At 38.5% G+C, this 17,925-nt stretch overlaps 1 protein-coding gene across 1 annotated transcript in view; it reads left to right on the plus strand.

The window, feature by feature from the left end:
• Positions 1 to 17,925, plus strand: part of LOC145769271 (uncharacterized) — a 73,333-nt gene that overhangs the window by 17,046 nt on the left and 38,362 nt on the right. The window contains exons 6-7 of the mRNA XM_082580854.1: positions 14,618 to 14,791; positions 16,642 to 16,818. Coding sequence (XP_082436980.1) covers positions 14,618 to 14,791; positions 16,642 to 16,818 — 351 coding nt within the window. The remainder of the gene's footprint in view (positions 1 to 14,617; positions 14,792 to 16,641; positions 16,819 to 17,925) is intronic.

The following is a 17,925-nucleotide window of genomic DNA, read 5'->3' on the forward strand; positions in this document are numbered from 1 at the left end:
TTCTCAACCATGAGCTGTTCGTACTGAATTTTCATAACTTAATTTTGTCCATTTAGTGATGTTTGATGTCCAAATCATTCTTGGTCTACCTTTTAGTCGGTAGCCACTTTAACAAGTCGAAATTCTGCCACTGAAATTGACTAGAATGAAACCGCCAACCAATCATAAGCTACGGTTTAAGTGACGTGGAAAATGGCAAAAAGAAGATGATAGAAAGCAAATTAAATGATGGATTTTTTGTCAGCTGGTTGGCTTAGGGGTTAGGGTTAAGGCTAGAAAGTAGTCATTTCATTGACGCGGGTTCGATTCTCACCACTGCTATTGCTCTTTTTCTTCTGTAATTACCAAATAAAGTTCAAAACAAGCATTAACTCTCTGGATGAGTGCTAGAAGGGTCACAATTGGACGGTAGCCTCTTGTAACATGTTCTGATTGGTTGGCGGTTGCATTGTAGTCATTCGCGGTGGCAGAATTTCGACTTGTTAAAGTGGCTACCCTTTTAGTCAGGTTCACTATGTCAAAAAAAAGAGTTTCGTTCAAAATTTTTGGAGATTAGCAAACCTATACATTTTCGGAAAGCTTAGATGATGAGGAATCCGAGAAACGTTGAATACATTTGTAGAGATATCCGCATGGCCGCCATTTTCAATTTTCAAAATGGCGGCCGCAAAATATATATTTTGATATATCTTGGCTGCTAATAAACTTAGAAACTTTATCAAATATGCTAATTCTATGTTTTAAGGGTCAAGATATTCATTAGAAGCATACCTAGATACCAAGCGTTAACCACTTTGCAATTATCCGTCATTTTGTTTTCAAAATGGCCGCCGAAATTATATTTCGTTATATTACTACTTACTAGTTGAGATATAAACTTCATTCACATTTTTCACATTCTGAGATAGTTGACTAAGGAATTCATTAAAAGCAAGCCTGCACGCCACTGTCATATTTTGGACAAACAAAAAACAATTCAATTTTCCAACAGCTGTCCTGAGTCTTATTTACAGCATTACAGTCAACGTCATTTTCGCAGTCTGTCCCACACAGGCACAAGTCGGTGCAGGTCAAGTTGTTCCTTCGACACGAACATCTCTGGGTTGAGAAGTTGGTTTTGCATTGGCATCGGTCTAGCTGAATAATGGCTTGTGGTGCAGGTAGAATCTTTGTGGTGATAGGTGAAATCCCACTTTCATGCTGATGGTAGCCATGCCGAAGTGGATCAAGGGGCTGTTGTCTTAGTGTTGCCACATGACAGTGGCTTAGCACCAGACACGACTCTGAACTCGCACGCGTTCAACGTGCTCCTCTAATGCACCAATTGTTGGAGGCAAGTTATGATTCTCCGCCAAGTTTGTGCAAAGCAGGTGCCATCTCAGTTCTGGAATGTTGCTTATGTGGACACCCTTAGGGCAGTACATCGTGCAGACATTTCTTTCACATTCTGAGATAGTGTGTTGTCCTCAGGTAACTGTATTAGTGCACTGATTGTTTCCATTCCTGCCTTCAAGTACTGTTGGAACCACTTGGTTTTATCCAATCCTGAAAATCTTCCAACATTATCAGCTCCACTGAAAGTATGGAATACGGGTAATGCTTTCGACTTCTCTTGTCCTAGAGCTCTCCATATTGGTGCGATCACCACTCACCAGTGTACCTGATAGCATGAAAATGGACGAGTGTTTGCAGAGTTGGTCGCACAATTTTGGTAGAGAGGTGATTTTCTTTAACCATTGACAGATAAAACCAAGCAACCACACGGCATTTAACATCATATATTAGAGTGAACATAAAACTATAAACTACGAACGTTTTCGGCCGAAAAAGTTGGCCAAAAACGTTCGTAGTTTATAGTGTTATGTTCACTCTAATATGTGATGTTCAATGCCGTGGGTTGGTTGTAGTTTGCAACAGCAAGGACAAGAAAGTCTGTCCAGACTGAAGAAGACTAACTGCGCACCAGGACTCCGCTGTGATGCTGATGCTGCGAGGCAGATTATCAAGGTGTCAGCTTCTTCGTGATTGTTCACTTCAAATGTGATGTTCCGATTGCTTCTGGTGTAGCCTGACGCTGAAGTTATTACCAGCTTTGGAGAATGCTTGTTTTATCCGATTACTTCTTCAGCAAGGTACTGTGTCAAATCTGCTTTCGTTTGGTCATGGGACAGGAACCTACTCAGTGGTATGTGCTTGATTCTGGTGTCATCCATGATTTGGTATTAGTCGGGATCTTTGTCTTTTCGTCGTCTTGCTCTAGTTTTTTTGTTTCAAAGAGTCAGACTTGTACGTGTCGAACACCAGAATAATCTCGTCAAACTCTGCTGTCAACGTCATGAGCTTGTCATTGAAGTGTTGGCTAAGATCTTTGACTGTCGTGATGGCCCAGTATTCTTTGTCATGTTCTGGACGACCACCATGCTATTGACAACGGCAATTTTCTGACTTATGTGCGATGCCGATGGTAACAGTTCTGTATTAGCAGTGTCAACTCTCTGTCCACCCGATGCTGGTTCATGCGCATCATGCTCTTTTCCATCAGTTTCAACCAGATGCTGCAGGCAATGGATGAGCTTTGATTTATCAGTGCATGGTAGAACTGATCCATCTGGAGCGAATAGTGCTCTCGGTGTGAGGGTGAACTCATAGTTACCGATAGCGTTCTTCTGGTCAATGTCCCGGCTTGATCTGGATAGGACCATGAAGCGCCCGTAGAGATCTTTTGTTTCTTTCAGATCGACCGACTGCTCATGAACCTTGATTGTTTGCTTCTTGTTTCTTGACATGTACATGGGGTTGTTCTGCTTCTTGACTGGTGCCCATAAGCTGACATCACCATTGATGCGTTCTGCAACATACTCTTTGTAGAGCTGTTGCCCTGCTCATCGACGGTCAGGATCTGTTTGATATTTTCGTGTAGAACACATGCGTGTGTGATGAAGTTATACAACTCATCACCTTCAACTGCGAATGGATTTCCGTGACTCAGTATGGTAACCTTTATCTTGTCAACAGCTTCATGCTCTTTCCTGACAATGGCTGGTTGTACTTCATGGTTACTTTTTTTGGAAGAAGTGTCTCTAAACTGATCTTTTAACTTATTTGAGAGGCGCGGCATCTTTGGTGCAGCCAGGAAAAACCGTTGCCGGGCATTCGTGTTGTTAGAAATGCCAATTAGTCCAGAGCGGACTTTCATCATCTTGTTGAACTGCTCACATGCATGATCTGCACCAATGGACACAAATGGGATCTCACCCTTGGTAACAGACACATTGCCTTCTTGAAGTTCACACCAAGTCTCTGGGTGGTTGATCTTCAGGTCATGCATATCTGCAATATACAGTGGCCAAAAGCGCTTGTACTTTAGCCGATCTGGAGCTTATTCAGTTCCTCACCAACTTGCAAATGGAGATTGATATTTGCATTCAGGGATGCCTCTACAAAGAATAAGATCGTTTCCACACGGTGAACATAGTCCATCATTGACTTGAACATCGCATTAGAGGACTTCTCCGTTTCCCATGCTTTCGATTGCTGCATCACATCTTCATCTTTGAAGATTCGTTCCAGATGGTCATGAGCAGTCGAGATGGATTCAGGACTAATGTTTCTGTTATCAGATGACGATGTACATGCCTCCTGGACCTTATCTGCTGATCTTGAGCAGATAATCTTCAGATGTGGCTTCTCTGTGAAAAACTGATCCAAGGCCAGTTCGTACAAAGCTATGTAAGTGTGGATGTGTGCACGAAGAGTTCTCTTGTAGTGCGCACACTTGAGAGTTTGTCTTGTGGTCGCAGATCCATAAACATCGGCTTCGATCCAGGCATCCACAATCCCAGAGTTCTCTATGGAAGTTCCGAAAGCTCTTAGTGCAGCCATCACAGCATGCAGCTCACCCAGTCTGGAAACAATTCTCTTTTCAGGTCGACCCGTGCGTCTAGCAACTGCACTGCCTTTTCGTAGATGGCCATGTCGAAGGTTATCACAGTTGGGTACCCCTGACTAACGTCTTCAGCTGGGATACTTGTAGAATCACGGTCAGCATAGTAGGCCGCTTGTGAGCAACTTCAGGTAGCAGGAGCAGTGCACCAACGACCAACGTGAGTGAGTGGTTTGCAAGATGAGATGAGTGACTTGTATCCTGCCCATCCGGGGATCTTGCTCTGTTCATCATTTTCTCTTGCTCTGGACAAAGTAGATGCTGTGACCCACTCTAACTGGGTCAGTTCATATAACTGAGCAACACCTGTTGTGTTGGCCTTAAACCTCCGCGGTATGTTGTCAAGTTTTGGTTTTGGCTTGGCACATGGCTTAATGGGCACATGATATGGAAAGGTTGATAAGTTCTCAGCTGCAGTAAGTTCAAACTTTGGTGCGACTAGTTCTCCTGGAACATTTGCTTTCTGATACACTGCAGTGATTGTTCCATGTGTGGCGGCTTTCCAGTAGACGGACACCAAATACGAATAAATGCTTTTTTGTAGGCGGACAAATACGAGTACGACGTAACACGAGTACGACGTAACACTGTATATAAGTAGTAATGTAACGAAATATAATTTCGGCGGCCATTTTGAAAACCAATATGGCGGATAATTGCAAAATGGTTAACGCTTGGTATCTAGGTATGCTTCTAATGGATTTCTTGACCCTTAAAACATAAAATTAGCATGTTTGATAAAGTTTCTAAGTTTATTAGAAGCCAAGATATACCAAAATATATATTTTGCGGCGGCCATTTTGAAAATTCAAAGTGGCGGCCATAGAGACATCTCTGCAAATGTAATCTACGTTTTTCAGATTCCTCATGGTCTAAGCTTTCCGAAAATGTATAGGTTTGCTAATCTCCAAAAATGTTGAACGAAATTACACAACAAACCTGACTATTTGTTTCTTTTACCGTTTATCTTCCCTTCTATTAATAATCTTTGTAACGAGTTTTGCCTTATTGTGTGTCCAAAATACTTTAATTTTCTTCTTTTGACTATTTGTAAGAGAATTTTACTTGAATTAAATTTGGATAATACTTCATCGTTAGTGATTTTTTGTTTCCATGAAATTTTTAACATTTGCCTGTATGTCCAGAGCTCGAATGCATCGATCCGTTTTTCAGTTTTTTGTGACATTGTCCAAGTTTCAGAGTTGTATATTAAAAGGGTTGACCAGACATAGCATTTTAATATTCTTTGACGAATTGATAAATGTAAACTTTGATTGATTAAAACATTTTTCATTTTTCCAAATATAGTTCTTGCAATTTCTATCCGTCTTAGAATTTCATGTTCACACCTCCCATCTTCAGTTATTAAATGTCCAAGATAAGAAAAAGATTTAACTTTTTGTATATTTTGATTGTCAATTATAATTTGGAGTACTGGAGTGTCTGGTGATTTTGAGATTATCATTGATTTAGTCATTTAGCGTTAATTTTCATATTAAATTCTTTTCAAATTGAGTTAACATTGTCCAATATTTCTTGAAGATCTTCTTGTGATTCAGCCAAAAGAACAGTATCATCAGCATAGCGTAAATTTGTTATGTTCAATCCGCCAACATTTACCCCTTTCATATCATCAATGCGTCGAAAAATCATTTCTGTATATAAATTAAAAAGACATGGAGAGAGTACACATCCTTGGCGTACTCCACGTTTGATATCAATTCCTTTAGACATATCTTTTTCCATGCGAATAAATGCTTTTTGATTCCAAAAAATAAATAATCTCGGCAAAGTTCTTCATTGTTGCTACAAATGCAACATGCCTTTTTGCACAAAGCACATGTTGAAACTATGTATGTTATTGCCATTCATGACATGTACAGTTGAGAAGGAGCGATCTTCCTGGCGTCTGCACTATCTCACTGCTCACGACAGAACAGCGAGCATTGTGTTTCGCTAAACTGAATTTTTCACAACTCCACGATTATTCGACGTGTGTTGATCCAGAATTGTGGTACGTTTCATTTTGAATTTTGAAAAGTAAAATTAACTTTTCTTACATTGTCTCGACATTGCTAGACTCAAGTTAAACAACCCAGACAGAAAAACCCGTCATTTTACATTGATTCAACGTCTGAAAAATGACGGGGTTTTGCTGTCTGGGAAATTTAGCAAAAAGCAGGCAGCCCAGGCAGAAAAGTTGGCTTTTATATCGTTTCAACGTTTAGCTACATTGAAAAGTATCAAAAAGAAGATTTTTCTTTTGACTCTAAAACATTTTGGCAGGTTGAAATGAAAGCTACACTATGAAATAAAACGTCTGACAAAACAGCTGACTGGAATCGTGTTACCTATACTTCTAATCCAGCTAGTAAATCAACCACTTTCAACAATGATTCGACGTCTGCAAACGTTAAATAAATGTAAAAAGGATCAATTTTGCTGGCTGGGAAAGAATGTGGTAAAATAAAGTTATTCCAACCAGAAAATCAATCTGCCAACGTTGAATCAATGTGAAAAAAATGATTTGCTGGCTGGGATCGCTACAACTATTTTATGCTTTCATTCATCTTGATTTGTCATGAGAGATACTCCGATGCTAAGCAGCCATGACCACCTGCGGAGAAGCAATTCATCATAATAATTTCAAAATCGCTTGATGTAGTATGAATATGAAAAATACTGCATTTATTGTAGGAAAAAATAATTTGTTTTAATGTTTTTTTGAATGTTCACAAATCATCAAAATTAAAATTCGAACGAAGAAAATCGAACATAAAATGACTAAATGCCAGCAAAATTTGCGTTTTTAGAGCTTTTTTGCAATATATGTTTTCAAAATACACAAACTAAGCATTTATTTCGAAAACAAATAATTACAATATAAAATAAAAGCATTTGACTATGTGAATGCCAATTTTCTCAAATGTGCGATATTTAGCGGCTGAGTTATAAGCCATTTATCAGGGCGTGGCCAAACGGCCACGTCTCGTGCTTTTCGCGTGTCTTTGAAACGAATACCAGATAGGGTTAAGTAAAGGACTGGAACCTCCCATGCTCGGGGTTTGTAACTTGAGTCTGAATGATTAACTTGAGTCCTGGGCAAAAGTGACTTCTAGAAAAGCTAGAGACACAATCTTAGAATCCATATTAGGGTTTTTGAAGATGGCGAGTACAATGGCAGTCTATCATTTTCAACACCATTTGATGTCATTTTCAAAGTCAAAATATTATACTTTAAGGTCAAATTACAGAATTTTGGTAATTTTTGTCCATTTTTGAGTCTAACTCGTAAAGCAAAACTGTTTGAAAGAAGTCTGTGACGAAACATGATATTGTGCACCTACTGCATCTATTCCCAGCTAGCAAAATCCGCATTGTTTTTTGATTTGGAATCTGCAGACGTTGAATGAATGGAAAAATGACAGCTTTTGCTACCTGGGTTGTGTAAGATATTTTCTCTACACTGCCTAAGTTGTTTGAAGTTCATGTGTTTACGAATGGCGATATATTGATAAATGCCCTTTTTGGCGGCATAGCAGCTTTTTCCTGACCATTCATCAACTTCAATTGATTAAATGGAAATGTGGGGCAAGAGTTCTGTTCATTTGTGAGCTTGGTTTGTGACATCGTTTTGTCAGCCAGTTCGGACTTATTTAGTAAGCCGAGATTTGTAGAATTCGGATAAGCAGCTTGAAAGAGATTGCTTCATGTGAGTACAAATTGATTGCTAATTTGGCTTTTGCTTTGTGTTAATTAAACGTCTGACATATCTACCAGCTTTGTTCGTGCTTGGTTCACTTGGAAAAAGGCTTACTTAATGACAAAGTTTTATTGCGCATGATCTACGTATTTTTGACGTATTGTAACGCGTTATTTTTATTTGCTATAGCTTAATTGTAACAGCATTTGAATCCTGTGGAATCACTCAGAATTGTGGTTTTAGAGATTGTTGTCAACTGTCTTTTTTGTACATAATGCCTGTAATTTGCATGACAAGACTGATATGTATTGCCGGTTTCATTTTGCTGAGCTGTTATCCTTTGTAGATGCACCTTTAGCTAGTAATAATGCTGCTTGTACTACTTTCACCAACATTCTATTGAAAGCTTGTGTCCTCAATGTAAGCGACAAAGAAAAGTCTTTGGAATGCCTCAGGAGGCAAGAAAAGCTTTCCAACTAGTGATAAACATTGTCTATTATGGTGTCATGTTATTATGTATTGTCACTTTGTGTACTATATTGTAATCATAGACTCCTTTAGATAATAGCCATAGTGTTGAGAAATGCATAATGTTGTTTATGTAATAACACGTTTCGTCACGACTTCTTTAAAAATGTTTTGCTTTACGAGTTAAACGCAAAAATAGGCAAAAATTACCAAAATTCAGTAATTTACCCCACAAATGGTGTTGAAAATAACACTATTGAACTCGCCATCCTCAAAAACCTTAATATGGATTCCAAGATAGTGTTTATAGCTTCTCTAGAAGTCATTTCAGCCCAGAACGCAAGTTAATCATTCAGACTTAAGTTACAAACCCCGAAATCGTAACATTCCAGTCCTTTACTTGAGGAGTCTATGACATGAATTGACAAAACACAAAAAACAAATTCTCCAACGCTTTTCATCTCGCTGCGGCTCTTGTAACTTACAACAAGTGTTGAAGTTGCACAGAAACAAGACTGCACAATAAATACTATTAATACTACAAAGAGTGCTCAATGTCGCGCGAAAAGCCAAGCAGAGCGAATTAACCTTTAGAAGGTTGGGCTCCTAGAGTCTTGCTCAGTTTGGGGGGGGGCTGTCGACTCTTCTTGTGCTTTAGGAGTAATATCTCTGTTATTTTTTTAAAGCACGGTTTCAAAACTTGGGATTCACTGTGTAAAATTATTCACGCTGAGCATATCCGAATATTAAAATTATGCGAATTTTAGAACTGCTCGTATACGTTGAAATGTTGAGGTGACTTATGACTGCAATTGTAGCGTGAGTTTACCCATTATTTTTTGATAGAGTAATGAAAACATGCATTGCAATGTTGTGATTAAAATTTTTTTACATAATTTTACATACAGCCAATTCCCTTCACGCTGTGAAACAGTTAGGATTAACGAGACATGGGCAAAATTAATTAATTTCATGCAGCTGGTGGGAAAATTTTGAACAATAGAATATGAAATATTTCAAAGGGTGTGCTGAGAAATGCCTTATATCTCTCAATTTATAACCTTTATTCGTTCAAAATTTCAGCTCAATGGAGGTGAATAAAAGTTAGTAAAAGTCAAGAAATCTTGTAGTCGCAGCCTCAGTGGTTTTAGAGATACAACTGTTGATACAAAAAAGTTGAATTGACATCCCCCCCCCAACCTTCAAAGGGTTAAATCAAATAATTTATAGTTATTACTCTCTAAACCCTTGACAGCCTGTTTTACTCAAAATTATCATCAGAAGGTCCTTGTTTAAATAGAACAAGAAGTTATTCGTCCTAAGTTACATGTTATTAAGTGAAGTTATATGTCATTAGTCCTGATTCTATTTGAATAAGGACTTCCTGATGATCCCCCTTTTAGTGTGAAACAGGCTGTCAAGGGTTTAAAGATATTGATACATATTGATAGATATTGATACAGTATATTTGATACAAGACTACATACTTGCTGCAGGTCTTCATGTTTAACTTCTTAAGCCAGACAGTATACGTAGCCTAATCCTTAGTAAAACACTGCTGTTAAATGTTTAACTCAAATTTACCGTGTTATATAGTTTGTAGGCATAATTATACAATTGTTCGATCGAAATATACTTTTAGCACACTGTTCTATATACCCAATGGTAAGTTTTGGCTACCCAAGCTAAACAAAGTGAGGAAAAAAGTTTTGCACCCTCCCTAAGTTGATCCAACTTAATGTAGAAGGAGATGGTAAATTTTCAAGTGGCTGGTGGCAAATCAAAAATTTGTTCGATCGAAATAAGCTTGGGTTGGAATAAACAGGGTTGCCTAGCAAGGTTTTAAGCAGGGTTGCCTGGATTTTCAGAGGGCTCAATCGGCAGAGAAGAACTCGAAGAAGAGCAGGAGCGATGTACTTTCGATTTTTGTACAGTTGCGCGTGAGGCAGAAAAGTATGGAATTCCGAGACGAGCAGCAGCTGCCCACGCAACGACAACATTGCTGGACACAAAAGATGATTTCAATCCGACGATGGTAGTCGACAAAAACAAGCTCGTTCGTGCACGAAAACGGCTCCGTTTAGAGACGAATCACTTCGTTTCCAGTTTGTTCTGCACAATAGTTGAAAGCCTTTACTTTGGCGGCGGAAAGGATAAAACCCTTACATTTAATGGCATAACTGGCTATCGTCCAAAATCAATCGAAACTCTACGAGATTTTAAAATCCCAGGAGGTAAATATATCGACCACGTTTCCACTCAGCATGGCCACCTAAAGATACGGCCTGATTTGTCACATTTTTCAGAAATTTCCAGGTTTTTCTAACTTTGGGCGAACGTTTAAATGCATTTTTCTAAAAATTAGATTTTTACTCTTTCTTTATTCTTTTCCCCAGATGACACAATAGGTTTTAACATTCTCACATGTTGAAAAACAAAGAAAATTTGATTTCGAAGATTTTAGTCAGACTGTTCATTTTCAATAACAGTCTGATTTTGCGTTTTTCAGCTTACTTTTTTTCATTTGCTACTGCTTCCCCAAGGCAACAAAAAGTTTTATGTGATTAGGAAACCGCAAAAAGTAAAAACATCTAAAAAAAAATGTCAGTCAAGCACTAGCAGTAGCTGTAATCAAAATCTGCAAAATGTGACAAATCAGGCCGCATCTCCAGGTGGCCAAGCATTCAGGCATTCAACTGGGAACAACATTGCCAAAACGATGTTGGCTGCTCTTAAAATTAAAGGAATTGACGTGACAAGCATTCGGGTTGTTGACTGTGACGAAACTGCCCTCAATACTGATAAGCCCACAGGAGCCATCACCATCATTGAGCAACATATCCGGAGTGCGGTGCAATGGTCGATTTGCCAGTTTCACCTCAACGATCTCTTCGGCAAGCTGGTTCGGCATCTCTTTGGCGAGCTGGACGGGAAATCATCAGGACCGCAAATCTTCAAAGGATTTATTGGCCGTGTTGTCGCTAATAATAAGTTTTAAATGGGAGAAGTTGCAGTCGTCGAGTTTGAGAAAATAAAATCCAATCTGACGGAAGTCGAGGAGGTGATGGAAAATCAGCGGTGATCAAAAGTGTCTGCTCGATATTGTGTTGGTCATCGAGGGAAGTCTGCCTCCATAAAGCATTGGATTCCGTGATCCAGGAAAACAGGATCATGCACGATGGCTTACTCTCACTTCAAGGATATGCCGACTTTATATCTTTGAGCCAGAACCAACAGAGGCGCTGGTAGAAATGACGACATACATCGTAAAGTTTACGCTCTCATGTGATTTACTACCAAGCGAAACAAGAAAATTCACTTCGCTGCTCGGTCTTTCCTTCGGTTGGTTCAACTGACTCGCTATCTGACAGGCCAATCAAAAAAGTCGTCGACAGTTGCCTACAAACAAACGCCTTCGCTGCGCATCCGGAGAATGTAGTGTTGGCCCTTCTGCGTGACGAGTCTAAACCAATGCGTAAGCTTGCAGTTTATCGGATCCAGAAAGCAAGGGCCGAGTACACGGGTGAGATACGTCATTTCGAGATTCCCAAAATAAACTTTGAGTACACAGACTTAAAAACAAACTTGTTGCTCCAGTGGAGCGAGCAGAAACTCACTGGGCCACCAATTATACGCGATTTCAACATCCAACGCTGCTCACAGAGCTTTTTGTCGAGACCGATCTTCCTACATCGATTGACAGCTTTCCGTGCTGCACACAAGCAGTTAAGCGCGCAATCAAACTCGTCACCGAAATGAGCCAACATGAGGTTATCGGCCATGACAGCAAACATGACCTTATTCTGACGTGAACTGCTGCTCGCACACAGCGTTCACGTTTTAAGTCAAAGACAGATTACATTCTGTGATTGTTTTTGACTGTTTACGTCGTTTTGTGTATTTTCAATATTTTTAATTACCGTTTTTTTTTTGTGTTTTTTTTTTGAAAAAAACGTTTTTTTATTTTATTTTGGTAAAATTGATTTTTTTGTGCGCGTTTACCCGCGGCCCGACCTAAAAAGAATTTTCAGATTATTTGTTTGTGACCCAAGCTTCCTACCTGAGCCGAGTTGCTAAGGGATTTGACAAAAAAAATGCATTGACGGCCCTCCCTACGTGCTCATAGTAGAGGTCATATACTTTCACTGTAAATTAATTTGTTTTCAACACTTATTTTTGCTAGCTTTTACAAAGCAAACAATTTGCTTAACCCTTTAGCTGAAAGTAGGCCACAACTAATGGGTTTGCTGTGCATTTATCAGTATTTTTTTTTTACAGAGACAGGATTATAGAATACTTCTTTACTTTATACTGTAAATAAAAGCTTGCTTTCTCCTACTTATGAAATAGCCATTGATATTTCGCATAGCATGCGCTCAGCATGGCATCACCCAGGATTATCACAAAGCCGAAAACTTGTGGCAGATACAGCATGTCAACAAACAATAGGCATTTATGAAAAAAAAATAGCTTTTTAAACTGTGACTACAAAATGTAGGCTAGTCAATCGATTTTTTATGTATGTAAATGATAAGGGTTGAGCTATCGAGCCATGGCCTGCACAGCATTGTTTTGTTTTTAACATGCTAAATTTTACATTTTACATTTTAGACATATTTTTCTAAAATACGGTAAGAGAAAATCTATTATGTAGAACCAAAACTGTATCAATGTGTATTTGCCTGCTCGTATTCAATAGTATGTTTGTTTTTTCGAAAGATGTGGCTTGAGCAAGTCGAAAGTTGCTTTTATTCTTTGTGGTTATAGTTTGTAAAACCATTTAACCCATTAAAAGCCGCCACAAGTTCCCATTGCTCTTTTTAGGAAATATTTCAGCCACAAAGTTGTATTGCCATAACTTTTGAACTAGTTTAAAAAAATTTGACGATTTTTGCTTTTTTGATGCATTTTTTTGTTTGCCTTTTAAAAGGACACCGGCCACATAGTCAAATGTAAATCTCGCGATACCTTCACATAAGAAGGTGTTTGTTTCGGTAGAAATTTGTCAGATCTTTCTTGAAGGACGTTTCAAAGTTATTGTATGAACATTGAACATATTATATTCACGATAACCATCGGCGTAGCTAGTGGGAGGGTTCCCCCCCCATTAGGCAGTCCCCCCCCCCCTTGGTAGGAAGGTTGTAGCGGCAGAATATTTTTAAACCTAAGCGAAAAAGCATAGCAAAAATATTTTTTGAAACGGATTTGGCTCGTATTCTATTTGCTGGTTCCTACTTCACGCGTTCAGGAGTGCAAAATCATGGTCCGCCGCGGGCGGCACAAACCATAGCGATACCCCACTGACAGTCGTTGGCTCCAACTTGTGACCGAGCATTGGTTTCGTCATTAAATCAAATTTGGCTTTGGATGGTGATGTCATATATGGCTTTGGAGGCCAATCTATGATGGAAAAGACGTAGGCAAAAGTCACATTGTATGGGGAGTATGGATTGTATGGAGGGAGGGACGTGGTAGTTTTAGGTTTTTTAGTGTTCGTTTTTCTTGGGCTTTTTGTATCCTTTTTTATTGAAAACTTCCCGTGCCTTCCTTAGATCTTTTTCTCCAGAGTAATCTGTCACTAGCAAGGTTTTCCCATGAATCCAGATCAATGTTTGCATGGTTGAGGAGACTTTCAGCTGATCTTTGTATCTCATTTTTGGTCTTCTGGGGGAGGTTTCCTGTCTCTAGTTGTCCCTCTTCGTTGTCCCTCTCATGACATGTCCTGTCCAGCGAAGGCAGTGTTGCAATATGGTGGCTTCTGAACTGGGCAACCTAGCGCGATCAAGGAGTGCATCTTTGGTGAGACAATCGTCCCAACGAGTGCCTAGCATTTGACCCAGTTTCTTTCCTCTGCTGAAAATTTTCAAGACGTTTGATGTCACGGCGGTATAATGTCCAGGTTTCACAAGCATAGAGAAGAGTGGATGGAACGACTGCCCGGAGGACCATAATTTTGTGCGGATAAATATAACATGGTTGTTGAAAACACGATGGTTAAGTCTTCCATAGGCGCAATGTGCTGCTTTTACACGATGTTCAATATCCTTTGACAGTGTTACTAACAAGCAAAAAAATGTGGCCATGTGGCCGGTGTCCTTTTAAAAGGCAACAATAAATATAAAGCAAAATAAACAAATAAAAGAAGCAAAACCTTACACAAATTAAAGTGTAGTAGGAAGCACAATATTATAAAGTGTCAAACTATGAAGAAACATAATTCATGTCTATTACCAATAGGCAGTAAAACATGCATGTTTCTCCTCACTTCAATTCATCCGGTTCTTCTCATTTTTCAACAATTTTCAAACTTTCACAAAATTCAGAAAAAGTACGTTGTTCGCAAATATTTATCAACACCTTCCAAAACAGACCCTAAACAACTACTAGCAAGTCCAAAATGATTCAATCAAAATAAGATGATGCAATACTGATGCATTCAAAACGATGTCCTTTTAAAAGGACACCGGCCGTAAATGGGTTAAATACATTCATATTCATTTTAGAGGCAATTTGTAAAATGGATGATGAATTTCCTGACGGAAAAGTATTCGGAGAAAAAGCTTACGGAAAGAAGGTAACGTATTCCTGTAACTATGGCTACAGGTTGCATGGCAACGCGCAGAGAACTTGCAGATCAGACAGAAATTGGAGTGGGGTGGTTCCCGTGTGTGTTCCAGGTATTGTGATTCCGCAGGGATTATCAAAGTTCAATGTACTATACAGTATCAAACCAATAAAGATAAAATGTGTAAAGTAGCCTGCGCTATTACTTTGTTTGTAACCAAGATTTTTTTCGTTTAAAAATCTTATACAATTTATTTACATCTGATATGGGCCACTCAGGCATTGTAAGGAGACTATTTGCTTGAATAGAGACCTATTTTTTTGAATGTAAATGCTATTTAGTATAAATAACATTCGATATGCAGATGACACAGTCTTGCTTGCAACGTCACAATGTGGTTTGCAAATTTTACTAGATGCAGTTCAAACATCTAGTGAAAAATATGGACTCAAAATAAGCATTAGCAAAAATAAAACTCTGGCAGTCTCGAAACGTCTTCCTGAACCAACAATTTGCTTGTACTGCAATGATAACAAAATTGAACAGGTTCAAAAATTCAATTATTTGGGCTCTATACTGAATCCAAGCACCCGATGTGAAGAAGAAATTAGACGACGCATTGCATTATCAAAGTCGAGTTTCAACACCATGACAAAAATCTTTAAAGATCGAAAGCTCTCCAAAACCTTAACAATTCGTTTGTTAAAATGCTTTGTTTGGTCAATTTTAATGTACGGATGTGAAACCTGGACGCTAACGACAAAAACCCCAAAAAAGCTTGAAGCTGCAGAAATGTGGTTTAACCGAAGAATTCTTAAAATTCCATGGACAGCAGCTTTTCGAACCAACAGAGCAGTTCTCCAACAGATAGGCCAAGAGCAGCAGATAATGAGATCTATAGAAATGCGGCAACTGAAGTTCTTGGGTCACAGCATAAGGAAAGGCGAACTTGAAGATTTATCTTTAAGTGGAAAAATAATAGGAAAACGGTCAAGAGGAGCTCAAAGATTCACATTTTTGCACAATTTTCAACCACAAATCAAAAGCCCTACTAAAATTTGGCAAGACGCAAGAGATCGATCAAACTGGAACACCATTATACATCCAGGGCTGTATCAGCCATGATACCTATAGAGAGAGAGTATACAGTATTATATAAATGGTATGAACTCCCTATTAAATTGAAGTAGGCCATTAGATACTCATTAAAGTAGTTGTCACAATCAATGTGCAATGCTTCGCGTCGGGCTGCTTGTATCGCGATCGAGCGTGCTGTTTTGATTGTAAAATTCTTATGCTATAGGTTATCATCGGTCATTGTCCTGAAGTAACCTCTGATTACGAAATCTGTATTATGCAACGTGTATTCTAGATCATTCAATTGCTACGTGCAGATCTAGAATCTTCTTTAAACTTGCTTGTTTACGCTCAGTGCAACTTGACAGAACAATGAGTTCGTGTGATGCAACATTACGTAACCTTCTCGAAGTTACTAGACCGAACAACCTTCTATAAATAGTGGTGTAATTTGCGTAATTATCTGAGAGTAGATTGTGAGCTGAGTATTATGAGTTGATTATGAGAGTTGTGTTCTGAGTTGTGGATTGGCAATAGGTGCAGAGATTATTGTTGATTGAAAGTTGAAGTAATTGAATACCGGTACAAGTAGATGAGAATTGGTGCTGATATAAATTGTGTTCGAAATTAGAGTTATTTGAGAAGCCGTTCGTTAAAGTCCTTCCAGAACTTTCATTATCATTTTGCTGGTAGATCTATCCGACCATTTAATTGACTGTTTTTCGGTTATATCCCATTAAACTACGTCATTAATCCTTTCCAAGTCTTTTTCCTGGTAAGAGATAGAAAGAAACCGTGACAGTAGTATTTAAGTGTGCAAACTGTTTTTTAAGCAACAACATTTTAAAAAAATTATTGAAAACGTTTTATTGTTGTTTGTTTTAGTGAAATGTTCCACTCTTTATTCGCCTGCTAATGGATTTGTTACTTCCCAACCTCAACCATGGCGGCCTGGAGACACGGTGCAATATTTGTGCAAAGATGGATATTTTATATTTGGATCTGATAAGCTCACTTGCCGAAATAATGGAACATGGTCAGGGGAAGCACCGAATTGTATAAGTAAGAACACAGAAAGTGATCAATTTTAATCTTTTTTTTTTGTCGTATCCAGACTTTCGCCCGGTGATTGAAGATTTAGATTAAGTGGAGGGGAAAGCAAGGAAGCCAATCTTTGCGACCACTTTCGGGCATGCCTTTAACACTTTGCTCCTCAAAGGGAGGCCAGATTTGCCCCCCCCCCCATATTTCCTTTGATTACTTGAAGCACAGTAACGCATTGCACTTGGTTTTTCTTGACTTTTCCTAAAATTTCGAGGCAGATCGATGATATTACATTTGATGCTAAAAGTTGTGTAGTTTTCTTGTAAATTCAAGATTTTGGTGAATTTTTGCTATTTCTAGCTAACTTCCAGGAAAGCATGAAATGGATTACATTGCGATAAGAAGCCATAAGCGCATAATTACTTCGTGCATCGATATGCGCGAGCAGAGAGAAACATTCTCTTGTTTTCTTTGTTTGGTTTGACCTCAATAACACAAAGCGCGTGATTTCTTTAAGATACAATTTTAGTAAAGAGGTGACTTTCTTCAACCATAAACAGAAGAAACCAAGCAACCACACGGCATTTAACATAATATATTAAACTGAACATAAACTATAAACTACGAACGTTTTCGGCCATACACATGTTAGCCCTTTTCAAGTAACAAAAAAATAACTGATTTTACATCTACATTGAAATAAATAACTGATCTACACACTAAATTGAAAACGAAATGCATAAGAATGAAACGGCAAAGCAGAGGAGAAAGGCACATCACATGGCGGTTAATTCCGCGAGGCAAACACGCATCATATGGTTGCTTGGTTTTATCTGTTTATTTCTTATGCTACAAAAGAAAAGCCAGTGATCATAAAGTTGTTAATTAGAAACAGTAATAGCAAAAGTTTTTTGCGTTATCAGCTCTAACACAATGGTGTTTTAAATTTTTTTTAGATGTTTTTATAATGGAAAAGCTGATAATTAGATCCAAACTTATCACATCCGGTGCTAGGTTATATAACTTGCATAACAAAATACTTAAGCTTGCATATTGCTTTGTTGTATGAAAATGATATTACATCACACAATATTACTATATAATGTTCCTTTGTTCAAGAAAAAG

This window comes from Aplidium turbinatum, chromosome 4 (genome assembly GCF_918807975.1).
Source record: "Aplidium turbinatum chromosome 4, kaAplTurb1.1, whole genome shotgun sequence".
NCBI classification, from domain to species: domain Eukaryota; kingdom Metazoa; phylum Chordata; class Ascidiacea; order Aplousobranchia; family Polyclinidae; genus Aplidium; species Aplidium turbinatum.